The sequence below is a fragment of the Gavialis gangeticus genome, unplaced genomic scaffold, assembly GCF_001723915.1.
Source record: "Gavialis gangeticus isolate Ggan-Ray unplaced genomic scaffold, GavGan_comp1, whole genome shotgun sequence".
NCBI lineage: Eukaryota > Metazoa > Chordata > Crocodylia > Gavialidae > Gavialis > Gavialis gangeticus.
The window spans coordinates 29,249,325-29,263,279 of record NW_017729025.1 but is presented as its reverse complement, the minus strand read 5'-3'; the positions used below and the strand labels follow the sequence as shown (position 1 = coordinate 29,263,279).

Sequence of the window (13,955 nt, the reverse complement as noted above, 5' to 3'; positions counted from 1 at the left end):
GCCGCGCGCTGGCGCTCAAGGCGGTGCACGGCGCTGCGGGCGGGGACGTGAGCCGCTGCGTGCGGCGCCACCGCGCTCCCGCCGCCTGCAGCCGCCTGGCCGCCTACAAGCTGCTCAAGGAGCTGGTGCTGCTGCGCCGCCTGCGCCACCCCGGCGTCGTCCAGGCAGGTACCGGGGCCCCTGCGCGGGTTGGCTTGTGCCGCCCTTAGGACGACATGCGGGAGGTCAGAGGCGTCTCCCTGAATCCTTGCGCAAGCACGCCTGCACAGGTTCCCGTCTGGAAGCTGGTGCAGCGATTCAAGGAGACGCCTCTGAACTTGTGAGGAGCAGGGCGGCGGGTTGGCCACCCCTCGAGCCCGTCCCTCCTGCGCAGCTCCTGGTCCCGCGTCCCCTGGCCGCCAGCGGATGGCCGAGGCAGCGGGAGCGGGGCTGCTTCCCTTGGCGCCTCTGCCGCATGCAGCGCCCCCCGCCTTTACGGTGGAGGCAGGTCTGAGCTCTCCAGAAGTGCTGGCGGCTCAGAGAGGGGATGGCCTTTGCAGAGGAGCAGACAAGGGTCTTTGGGTAAATGTGGTAGCTTTTATTCCTTGTCTGTCTAGGTCCTTAGGCCAGCACGGCTACAACCAGCACCCCTTTGCAGATGTGGGAGTCCGTTCAATGCACATCCTATAAACTAATCCAGGTGTCTTTCTGGACCTCAAATGGACATGTTTGATGGTCCAGAAATTATGGGAGAGGCCAGGATTTCCTAGGGCGGTGCCTTCTCTTGGACCAACTACATAAAGTTATATAAGCTGGCGAATGCAAGTCTCACCCAGCAGGTCACTTTCTGGCTCAGGAAGATTGGCATCTGGTGGGAGCAGCAGTAATACGGCCAGGTATCAGTGTAACTGGATCAGCCCTCTCTGTTAGTCCAGGGCTTCAGATGCAGAGCTGATTGTATTTTGGCATCTGATTTGATTATTGACATAGTGTCAACACACTTCAAACAGCACAGAGGAAAATGCCTTTTCCTGTCATTGAATCTATTCCCCAAAGACCAGGCTGATCTAACCATCAATATTTATTTAATTTTTTCTTTTACTACTCAGAAATCATGTCTCCTGTGCACTCATACTTGCCTGTGGATGACAAGCTCTGCTTTTCTCTCTGTACAGTTGTATGGCCAATGCTATGATAATAGTGCCCATCCCAACATAAGGGTCACAGCAATGCTGGAGCTGGGATCCCCTCTGGAGATGATTCAGCTTCTGCAAACCACCTGGGAGGAGAGATTTAAAGTAAGAAAACAAAAGCAGTTTTATCGGTAGCATTTAGGCCTCAAACTGAGTAAATGGAAGAGCCCTGATGACAGCTGACAAACAGGATTATCCTGTTGACACTGCTGTTTGCTTCTGCAAATTCTCTTGGAATAATCTTGTTTTCACTCCTGTTAAATTGCATTAACCATACGAGCTGGAGCTTCACTCTCGTTAGCTGTTTCCTTATTCTTTTTTTCTCCCTTTGTCTGCATTATCTGTTTAGACTGTTAAGCTTATCAGAGCAGGATCTCTCTCTCATTATGTGTTTGTACAGTGCCTAGCGCAATGGGGCTCTGATCTTGGTTGGGGCCAGGAGTGTATCACACTATAGTACAAACAACAATGCTGTAGGTGGCAGGGTCACATCAGTGTCCCTGTGCCCAATGTCTTCCTGAGCTCTAAAAGTAGAGGCTCTTTACTCCCAGCGTAATTTACATATAAGAGCCGTTACTTTTATTATTAATTGTATTACAGTTGTGCCGAGATAGAGGCCTCAGTTGAGGGCTTCTTGTAATAGTTACTATTTATTTGCTTCACTGGAAGGAGATGGCTTCGAAGGTAAAACATAACTGCATTCAAGTCAATGAGAAGATCTTCAGCAACAAAAAACCCAGAGGCACGGTGTCCACAAACATGGCTATGACAGTCAGAGCCCACTAGATACGTGTATCTACAGCTCAGCTTCACTACCAGCTTTACAATTTCCTGCCAGTGTTCCCTCAAGGATGCTTTGTACACATTGCAGGTGACCCTAATAACAGAAGTGACTGAGGCCCTTCAGAAATGTATGGCACCAGATTAGTCTATGCTGGAGTTACATATTAGAAGACCTTATGAAGCTTCTTAATGAACAAGACTGTAAAGTGTGTGTCTTTTGATAGGAACTGCTGTTTCGGAGCAGATCATTGAACTGTTTGCTCCTGTGATTGTACTGGTTGATAATGGTGGGGTTTTCCTTTTTTTGCTGTAATCTCATTCTGAGTGAACAAGCCCCTGTATCTGAACAGACCACCACTGAGTTAATGGGACCCCTGGTGAACATAGTTAGGCATATGAGTCTGGTCAGGCAGAAGACAGGGTAGGGTGGCTGCTTAGAGAATAACTGATTCAGGATGCATGCAGCAGCTAGTATTATCTTTCTTGCTCTCTTCTTGGGGCATATCTGCTTGTTTTGGTACCAGGTGCTTTATGGCTGTGGTGTGCAAGGGGGCTGGAGTGGATGTTTTTGTGGGCACTTTTGGACAGATGTTGCCTACCTGGTTACCTGACATCACGGGCTGGAAGGTTGCTTCCAGTCCTGTGTTCCTGGGTTTGAGGCCCAATTTGCTCAATGCCTTACCCTGATAGAAAACACCTCTCTGATTGCGGGTAGCCATCAACACATGCCCTGAAACCTGCAGACTGTCTTTGTTTCCCTTTCTAGTTTTTATTTTATTTACAGTAACAGCAAATATCATGTTCATGTACATAATATTGCTAGGCTGCCTTTAATACTAAGATGCTGTGGCAATGTTGACAATCGAACTGGTAACATACTTGTAATATGCATAGAAGTATGAGATTTTTGTCATTAATTTTGTTGAAAGTCTTTTCCTGGTTGTCCTTCCAATTTAATAGCATTTTTTTTTTCATTTCTATTTTCCATACATATTCATCTCCTCTTTCTCAGGTTTGCCTTAGTCTCGTGAAATTGCTGTTTTACTTGGCACATTCCCCTCTGGGTTCAATAGTCCTCTTGGATTTCCAACCAAGACAGTTTGTTATGGTGGATGGAAACCTAAAAGTGACAGACTTGGATGATGCCAGCACTGAGGAACTGTCATGCAAAGATGATAATGACTGCATGCTAGACTTCCCCACAAAAAGCTTCATTCTCAAGTGTTCTGCAGCTGGGAAATGTGAAGGGATAAATGAAAAGAAGAATCTTTTCAATGCATATCGGTATGTCCAAATAGAAAAAAATCCAGCATGTTTGAACAAAACTACTCAATCTTATATAGTGAGCAGTAGCTTATATTTCTTCCATGCACTTCCTCCCAAATTTGCATGCACGCAGATTTGTTTGGATCTTTTGGTAGAAGGTATTATTTTCCTCATTAAGTAGGAATTGAAAGTAGCTTAGTCATTGGCTAGTAAGAACACAGAGGCCTTTCCTGTACTGTTCCCTTCTTTGATCTCCTATAAACCTGCACAAAAATCTTTCCCTAATGAATTTCTTGCTTCCTGAAGGTGCTGCTGAGAGCATCCCAGAGGCTAAAATCTTCTAACTGTACAGCAAAGGAAGTGGGAGCACACGCTTCCTTGAATTTACAGTCTGTCCAAGAAAGGCTAGGTTACTTTTGTGCCCCATGACTGGCCTCTCTGCAGAGATGGGGACAACAGGGTGGAGTGGTGATAGGAAAACAGACAGGCATCTAAACACTGAGATTGCCAAGTCAATTCACACAGGGTCAGACATAAGAACGTAATGACTTTCACCTACCACTGCTCTGGCTGCATTAAACTGGATGCTAATCTGCAGGTGAAGACCATGGTAGCCCATCACTAATATTGCTCTGATCGACAGACTCTATTTAAAGAAGGGAGTTCTCTAATGGAAAAATTACAGTCTTGCAATGATTATCCCGAGAGCCAGAGTTTTCTTCAGGGAATGGATGATTCAAAGAATGAAAAAATGGGTTTACCCTGCTATTCAAATTAATGGGCTGCCTAACTTTTTTAAGGCAAGAAAAAGACCAGGTTGTGTTGGGTGAAGAGCATATGGAGCTTCTTTTTTTTTTTTGAAGTTGGATAGCTGCTGCTCAAGCCATAAAAGGCTGTGGATGAGAGTGAATCAGGGTCTCACAAAGCAAATTAATGAACATTTAATTGCTCGAGTCTTCTAAAATTAATATGTTTAAAGCACTCAGCAGTACTATATTATATAGTGACCAGTCTTTCAGAAAACATGACATAGAAGAAGTTAATTAAGGTGCTCAGACTTTAGTGGGCTTATTATATAGAAAAGTGTATAATCCTCCTAAAATAGACAATCCACATAAAATAGCAATGAACACAGGACTACTTGTTATAATGAATTGAGGTCACTAAGTTCTAATAAGCTTGTGGGCTTTTTTTGTAGGTATTTCTTCACATATCTTTTGCCGCATACTGCGCCTCCTGGTTTGCAGCCCTTTCTAAGTGATATTCTGAATGCAACAGGTACAAGTTAATATTTACAAACCAATCTTTCTTTGATGAGACTCTCTAACTTGTATTTCAGTCAGTTACTCACCATTGTCATCTCCTTTTCATGTAGGTGACTTACGATATGGAATAAATGAAACCCTCAGAGCTTTTGAAAAGGTTTTACATTTGTACAAAACTGGGGTATATTTGCAGAAAAGGTCTCCTGTATTACAAGGTACAGAATTCCAAAGTCTTTAAGTGTTATAACTATTGCAGGTGCATTCAGGCTGGGGGGATTTTGTGATTCTTAACAATGGTCAGATTCCGATCTCGGTTCAAATCTGTATAGTCCTAATGAAGTGAGTAAAAATAATTTAGCATTCACGATACCTTTCACCTCTATCTCTGGAGCAATCTTTGTTGTTTTCTTGGGATCCTGAATTATCTCTGTGTGCAGCTGCATATTTTTGCAAAGTACATGCATTACAAGCTATCTGGTTTACATATGAATGTGTACTGCTATAAGCACTCTACTCATATCCTATTCAGACTGCATCAAGTTCATGTTTCAATTGAATGTACATTTTTGACAAATTGTAATAAGCCCTCCAACAATCTACTTGTCTAGACCTGTGGGGTATGAGCGACCCCTTCATGAAGTCCCCTCTCCTTGTCACCTTGTTGTCCAACACCTCATTTTCTTCATGTTATTCTAAAAAACCACTTCCCACTTCAAGTTATTTGTAGACTGTGGGTTAAAATCTGAGAACCGCTTCCCATTCTTTTCACAAGGTTTCCTTTTGACTGTGGTGGTGCCCTGCCAATACTTGGAAACCTCTCACAGCTCCTATAGACATGTGGGGAGCCTGCTCCAATGCACTGGATTTCCAGTGTGTTGGAGCAGACTATATTAATTGGAAATTGTGTCACGTGTATCAGTGTCCCTGCACATCCTGGCACTGAAAAAAATGGTGGCAGAGTGCTTTGAAATAAAACATATTTGATAAGTTTTACTTCAAAGAGCCTCACCATCATTTTTTCAGTGTGGGAACGCTGATACGCATGATGCACGGGTGCTTTTAATTAGTACAGCTTTCTAATTAAAGCGCTTGACACCACATCCCAAAGCACATGTAAAAATGCCCTCGGATACCTGGCTAGAGGGTCTTGCTTTTTCACTAAGCGGCAAACTGGGCTCTTCTATGCGTTCTTTAATACACTTTTGTTAATATTCATTCAATTTAGTACCTCTATTGTGAGGTACTAGAAAAAGGCACATTAGCCTATTTTAACGCAGATTAGTGAAAGTGCATGTTTTTTTTGGTGCATGAGCTGGAAAGCTTGCAGAAAAAGATAATTTTTGTGATTTCTTAGTTAGTCTAATAAAAGGTATTATCTATGAACCAAGAGTTCTAGAGTTCTGCATTTATTTTTTTCTCAGACCAACATGGCTACCAAATACATCCCTGGGTTTTTTTGTGACACTTTAATGTGCATTAAAATAGGCTGGTGTGCATTAAAGTGCATGTATAGACGCTCCCACTGATTACCAGATTCGAGATCAGGAAGAAATTTCATCTCCCTGGTCAGGTTAGCAAGGAACTGAGGGTTGCGGCTTGCCTTCCTCTGTGAAGTAAGGCATAATCCTCTTCCTAGTATCCTCTGGGCACATATTAAGCGGGCATGTATTAAGCAAGCACGTCTCTGCTGTTGCGGTGGCAGGGTATTGGCTTTGTCTTTTTCTCCCCTGCTTTTCACCTGCGGTCTATTGTATGACAGTTTTGGTTCTGTTTTCACAGTGTGCTATGTGGTGTGTGTAGGGCAGGGGTGGATGATTTTAGGACTTTTTGGGATAAATGTTTGACTGTGGACACAGGGAACAGGACTCAATGGCCTGATTGCCTCCTTCATGCTTCTGTGCTCCTTTTACTTTTGGGGAGTTAAGTGGCTAATCTTTCTCCTCAAGGAACAACAAGAGACTGCTTACTTATCTACCTGGGAGACACTAGGGCCAGGATAGGACAAAAGTGAGGATTTCTGATTATTTGCTTGGGTCCTCCAAGGACTCAGTTTGAACAAGTTGCTTTTATTTTGCTTGCGCTCATTTAAATTAAGGGGTTTGCTGAAATGCAAAGGATAAAAATAATGATGCAACTTAACAAAATATTGCAGTATATATTCTTCTCCAGTCATATTAAAAGCTTCCTTAATGCCATGTACCTCTTTTCCAGAATATATCTCCCTAAAGGGATTCCGAACCAGGGAAACACAGGACTATAAATGCTGGCCTTCCTATAGCCACCTAGGATGTTTGCTCTCTGTTCATAATGCAGAGGAAGCTGCAGGAATCTGTAATTCCCAGCCACAGTGCCAAAGTTTTATAGTCACTCAGCAGAGAACATGGACAGGTGAGCTTGACAAGTTCACTTTAAGAATCCCAGCCAAGATCTCTGAGTATGAATTGTTAGAGCCATCATAAGTTTGGTAGCATGTGGGAGAAATGCCACAGAAGAAAGATTCTCTTTGGATCCTGTTTATTAAAAAGTGTAAGCCATTCTGCTTCAAGAGTTGCTGTGATTCCCACTGCATAAAAGGTCCTCTCTTAGTAGGCCTCCTAAAGGTCACCATGCTGAGTTACTGTCTGGCTAGATTTTGTAAGCTAATAAAGGTCTGCCCTGATTGAGAGTTTGCCATAAATCACCTACAGTATCATAGGAAAAATGTAGGTGACTCAGTAGGTAGCTGTCTTCTCTGAGTCAGGGAACCAATACAATGATGAGGCATCACAAGGCACCTTAAGGATATTAGGGACCTACTTAACTTGTGGCGAAATTAAGTCATTTTCACAGCTTGCTCATGGCACAAAGGGCCAATTTTTGTGGGCATTTCCCAGAAACCCTGCCCCTCACCAGAGATTGGTTGAGAGGCCACGCCATTGCCACAGATTGGTGGAGAGGCCCCCAGCATGCCAAACTGTGTGTGTGTGGAGGGTGTGGGGAGGTTGATGATTTTGTGAGAAATTGCAGCCTATGGAATATTTCCCAGGAATCACAGTTACTGCTGGTTTTCCCAGCTTCCATGAAACCACAAATTAAATAGGTCCCTAATTACCATCTTTGGAAGTACCTTTTTGAAGTACTACCAAACATGGACAATATAGACAGGGTGCTGGCCTGGCACCTGTAGGGTCTTAGTTTTACTGGCAACACTGCTGGCAAGTCATGTCATCGCTCTAACTCAGTTTTTTCATCTGTAGAATGGGGATAATGATACTGATGTTCTTGGTAGATTGCTTGGAATTCTACAAGTGCAAAGTGCAAAAGCAAATGATTTTGCTATTGAGAGAGAAAACTGCTCCTCACAGTTATTAAAGGTGCCATAGGAGTTGTGTAGGTGATGGTGTTTAGCATCACCATCCACATATCAGTTATGATGTTCTCTCTCCATACACTGCTTCTGTGTTTTCAACCAAATGCAAACATTTTCTTCATTTCTTCTCCCAAAATCTTGCATAGTACTGGTGAAAACTGTTAACTAGCTCCTGTGTTGTGCTCCAGAGATGGCTGCATTGGTGGGAGTTAGGGGGTGAGCCAATTTGTATGGTATGCATAGTTTAGAAAAAACCTTGGGTCCTCTGAGATGAAAGAAGCTGCATAAAAGAAGGTGACTGCTATTGTTATAATTACAAGGATCATAGTTTACAATAGTTTTGATCCCTTTTATCAAAATAAATCCCCAGACCAATGGATTTCACAAATGTTCCTATAATTATCCCTGATTACAGGCTTCCATTGAAGCCGGCTAGCATGTTTTTAGAATTATACTATAAATTACCTCATTTAGCTGACATTTCAATAGTGGTCTGAACTATTACCCATAATGTGAAGAACTGAATGAAATAGATGAACATTTTGTCTGATGGTGTTTAGAGTCCTAGGCTTTGTCAGCTGACATGACAAATGGGTGCCCTTTTAGGTTCTTGGTTTTGAAAAAAATGAAATTTTAATCCCTCCCTACAAGCTTGGATGAAAATTGCACATGAATAGCTTTGTAGAAGAGGACATTCAAGTACTGACAAAACAGTAGAGCTTAGCTTGTGTTTGGAGCCAGGTTCACAAAGCAGTGGATTGGGTGAGTTTTATATAATGCATCCCTTCTAGGTTTTACAACAATGCTTAACGTGCCACCAGAAGGTATCCAGGTACTATGGTGATGGGCACTGTATAAAAACTTGCATAAAATAAATCATCCATCTCTACTGTGCTCTGATTCTGCAGTGCGCTGCCTGGGATTTACAAGCTGTCATTCAGTCTGTTTTGTTTCTTCTGGTAAAGTTTTCCTTCTTGTAGTAAATCTTTATTTCTCAGTCACCAAGAAAGACAAAAATGGGGCCTGATTTTGAGGTGCTGACAAGGAGTCCCACATCTATTCAGATTAATGAGAGCATCCGGAACTCAGGAGTGCTTTTTTGGTGTAAATTTGTAGGATGGACTATGATGTGTGCATGGACTGTGACTTCTATGCATTCCTGTTGAAGCCAGTGACCATCCTGGGTACACACAAAGGGTGCCTTACATTCATATCTCTTTGCAGTCTAAAGACCACGGGGCCTGATGAACAGCTATTCAACTTGCATTTTGATTTTCTTTCCAGGGCGCCCACTTGCCTCATTTCGAAGTCATTTGCCAGACTTAATACCAGACGCTAATGCTGCCATCTACATTAAACGATCTGCTTCCTCAAGGGAAAAACTTTAAAGAGGGCGAGATCACACAAAGTGATCTGGGGAGGAATCACTGGGGAGAATTCCATCGACTGAAAGGAGTGACATATTTTATTTTGCTTTAGGAGGTGAGCTCTGTGCCAGCTTAGATTGTATCACATAGGGCTGCCTCCTTGATCAAAGCCAAGATTCCCTACAGCACAACACTCCCCACCACACAGCCGTGCTCCCAGACTCAGCCCTTCCTTGTAAACATTCCCAATTTTAGTTGAAATATTGCTAGAATCTCCCGTACTTCAGCTTGTTGCTCAAGGAACCAACCTGTCAGCCAAGAAATAGAAATGGCCCCAAGGGACACATGCACTGGACCTAGTTAGTTCATCAGTCTTTGAAAACCCATGAATAATGCACCTTCAGAGAGCACAGAGCTCCCAGTTTTGACGAGGGCTCCTTCCACAGCTGCCAAAAGGGATTTAGTAACACTGTAAATGGGAAGCTCTGTTCTTCAGTGTTTGGATTCAGATTCAAAATGTAAGGGGGGGAAGGGCTGTTCAGAGCAAGGGTGTTGTTCAGCTCATTGTAGGGGTGAGGGAGATGGATGTTTAGCTCAGAACCAGGGGGTCCCTTTACAGAGCAGGTGTTGCCCAGTTTAGATCTTGATCCAAAATCTGGGCCTGATGGTGTGCATTTTGAACTGGTTTCTCATCTACGAACCTTGGAGGTTGTTGGGTTTTACTTTCAGTGAAAGAAATTTTGCTGAGCAAAATGTTCAATATATTTATGTATGAAGTTCTGTCCAGTAAAGAATGGTTATATTTATTCTGAATCAGAGGATTTTGTGTTATGTTGCTGTTGCTATTGACTGGGGATCTCTAGCTCCTTTCCTCTGACCAGGATCAAGGATTTTGCTGCATTTCCAACTACAACAAATTGTGTTGTCATAAATACTGGAGCCAGGTAGGAAGGTCTGGAAGCATGACATCCCCAGCTCCTTTCCAGATCATTTTGTGGCACAACTCAGGAAAAGTCAAGATCACAACAAGAATTCATCTGCAGAGGGAAATCCTGCAGCAGGGAGTTCCAGACAGCTTGGTAGAGCTGTGTGCGCCAGGGGTAGGCCTGCATGGTATGAGGAAGGATCATGTTTAGAGGGGAGTCAGTGGCTCCCTGCAGTCTAATGCTGAGGGTCCACTTTTGCTTACTCATTTGTGCCTTGCTGCAGCCAAGGGGCAGTTATTTGGTGTCCCCCCCGATTAATTGCTGAGCACTCACCTCCTGCTGTACTCTTGTTAGTCAGGATATAGTCTGTTTCTCTTAATGCAGGTGCTCCTCTGTTGGCTCATTAGTGCTCTATTAACTTAACCAATGCCCTTACAGTGCAGCTTTCTCATGTAAGGCACCCCAGCTACCTCTCCTCCAGAAAGAGGTACCAGTTAATGAAAATCCCTCTTTAGCACAATAGGGCTGTCCTTGTCATGATGACCACTCTCTGTAGGTTTTGTGAAGGTAACGCTTCTTAAATGGACAGTTAAAGACTTTCCTCCCAATAGGCTGGGTCTGCAGAAGTTGTAGAGGAGGGGCTTTCTATTGTCTTAGGTTGACCCTACTCAGCAAGGCCTTCCGGGCATGTGTCACATGCTGCTTGACATTAGCAAGAGTTAATGAGATTTTATTCCATCTCTCTCAGCCCCTTGGGATACAAATCAGAGCAACATTCTCCCAAAGCACCAGGCAAGGGCTACCTCTGGGTCAGGAGAGGGAAGGGGCAGAAACTGAAATCTGCAAGACTGAAGGCATTTCAGTTTGTATCAAAAACTCCCTGCCCTGAAAACTCCTGATGATCAGTCAGAGCCAGGGTTGCACAGGCGATGTACATTGTAATTGCCTAGCATTCATGAGCCTCCCCTCTACACGTCGTCCATTTTTCAGCCTGTTTTCCTTGTATTATTTATTTCCCTGCTGACTGAGTCAATCCCAGCCCTCCAGCAGATGGTGCAGGGCAAGGTGGTGTTTGTAAATATGTAAGTTTCCGCACCAGGCTTGCAATCTAGCCTTAAAGATCCCACGGGTGAGGACTGCGTGGGGTTTGCAAAGAGCTGAGCACATGCTAAGCAAGCTCAGGCTTTAAATCATTACTATTACTGGCAGTTGCTAAGCCAGAAACTATCTATGCAGAACTGAAGTCCACCCTCTCCAAATTACTGGGTAAATGTCCATATAACCTTAACCTCTGCAAGTGTATGAGCAAACAGCCACTGATTAAGCAAGATGTTTAAGCTCATAGAAATATAAAAGCACAGCTGATGGCAAACTCAACAGTCACTGAGAGCAACTCCCTGCAGCCCACAGCTGCAGTATATGTTTGTCCAGTCCCTCTGGAAAGCTCCAGTGAAGGTAATACCACAACTGTACCTGCAGACAAGTGAGCAGTCCCACTGTATTTGTAAGATCCATGCTGAATTTGGACCCTTTTTGATTGCACCTATCATGAATCTCCATGCATGCTCCCAAAAAAGTAGCACCCCTGAACATGTTAGAATTTGCACCCAGAAAGCTTAATGCCCCTCATTCACTTGGCAAATGTGAATCGTAATCTTGAAGAGACTGCCCATGGCCGAGGACTGGAAGCGTACACGTGCAAAGTCTGGGTGCAGGTATGCATGCATGGGCCCACTTCTGTTCCAGCACAAATGGAGAGTTTTAAAATGTGCTGCTTTGAATAGATCCCTGTGGTGTACACAACAGACTGGCTCTGCAGGCAGAATGATTTCAAATTATGCAGTGTTCTGGAAGTGATAGCAGTTTTGAGTGAAAAATGAATACAGACTCAGAGGCAGACAAGGTTCTTTGGGTAAATGTGATTATTCCAATTTGAAAATTGATATACCTCTCTTCTTCTAGCCTGCTGCTGGACTAGTATTTGAATCTACCAGATTTCTTGCCTAACAGTGAAGAGAAAGTACGTACAGTGATTGCAAATTCATACCCTTGTGTGTGAAACTTTGTTCTGCCAAAACCCACAAACTCAAGCACTTCCCTTGTGCTCTTTGAGATAGTAACACTAATTGGCCACATGGTGAGAAGGTACAACTCTAAGGAAACAACACAGTGGGTACATCTACACATGTGCTTTACTGTAGAGTAGACTAATTAGTCTGCAGTAAAGCGTCACAGTCTACATGTGCGCCGGTATTAGGGTGCAGTAAACTAACTGCCATAAAATAGTACTGTAGGGAACAGTACTATCTTATGGTGGAGTAATTAACTCTGCTGAAACTCATGCATAGATGCTGACCACGGGTGTACATTGAGCCTCGTCAGTCAGCCAGTGGGGAGCCTGTTCTGTCCTGGCTCAAATTGCTGCTGTCCCAGGTGCGTGTGTAGACACTGTGCTCAGGAACAGTTTATGTTGGCTCAAACTGTTCCACGGCTTATTATGTCACATTAATCACATGTGTAGGTATACCCATTATACCCCATTATAATCCAGATTCAGCATTTTACAAGCATCTTGCTTGTTACAATTTCTGGCGATCTTTCAGTTAGATGATGACTTGGACATAATATCCTTGTTAACAGTAGGAGATTCTGTTCAATTCTCATCTGTCAAATGGGTGTTTTATAGTGTACCCTGTGTAGTTCAGTCATTCTGTATTTACTGTCTTTTTGCTAGATTATAAAAATATCAAGCAGCTTTATGCATTCCATTCTAATGACACATTCAATTTATACCTAAAATCTTTATTTCAGTAACCACAGTAGACACGCATCTAAACAACTGTTGCCCCAAAACTCAGCTGCTTGAGCCAGTTTATCTTTGCTATCAGTGATCAGTATTTCAAACACCATTGTAGGAGATATAACATGAAAGAGTGCTTAGAAGGAAGCAGCAGGGGGACCAATTGCAATGGAAACCATGTGTGCTGGAGGAACAATATTTACCTTAATGTATCCAGCATGGCTTCCAAAAGGGCAATGTTATTTAGAGAAAATGTAAATGAAAATGTCCCAGTACATAAAAGTTAGGAATATCATTTCAAAAGACTTTAATATTCTTAATTCATTCCAGGTTCCAATAACTGAGATAAAGCTATATTTGTAAAAGAAAATATTGCCCACTTCAAAGATACAGACTGCAATTTAATAAATAGCAGCAGATGATGAATGACTCATATTAAATATGTGTGTGCAAATGGTGAATTTATACATGATCTAGCACTTGAGGGGAGGGAGCAGAACTTGAGAAAGAAAAAAATAACATGCCATAAATCAATAAAGCTGCATGCCGTGATACAGACAATACTGTGCACCTGTCTAACCTCTTCCAGCTGAGGATGGCTATGTTTTACAAACATGAATTAAGTTCTCAATTACTTTATCATCCAAGCAGATGAGTTATCTGAGTCAGCTCAGAATTGTTATAACAAAGGAAGCATTCCAGGTGGTCCTAGATTCAAGTGATACAGCTGGTCACGCTCTCTACCTGGTAAGATTGGTTAACAGAGGCTTGGATGTTATTTCACAGAGCAAGTAGTGTTGACTCTGGTTAGAAATTGGGATATCAACTGGGACAAAAGACTTTCTTTGTGGTCCAGTGTCAGAGGCTAATGAAACTGAGTGCTTTTAGAGGAGGCTGTGCATAATATGTCATTGGTTACACACTGCTCTGTTGAGGGTTTAATATACCTTTGAATATAATCTTTTGCCCTAAGCTATCAATGAAATTATCCTTAGCCATCTTCTGCCTTGGATCTGTGTTCACAGAT

At 43.0% G+C, this 13,955-nt stretch overlaps 1 protein-coding gene across 1 annotated transcript; it reads left to right on the top strand.

The window, feature by feature from the left end:
• Nucleotides 1–5: 5 nt before the first annotated feature.
• On the top strand, nt 6–10,015 carry LOC109299305 (extracellular tyrosine-protein kinase PKDCC-like; the record flags this gene model as incomplete). Its single annotated transcript, XM_019519902.1, has 7 exons — nt 6–164; nt 1,155–1,277; nt 2,968–3,239; nt 4,420–4,499; nt 4,597–4,701; nt 6,698–6,874; nt 9,120–10,015. Coding segments are annotated over 7 exons (1,020 nt in total), but the record flags the coding sequence as incomplete, so codon positions are not given.
• Nucleotides 10,016–13,955: the final 3,940 nt, after the last annotated feature.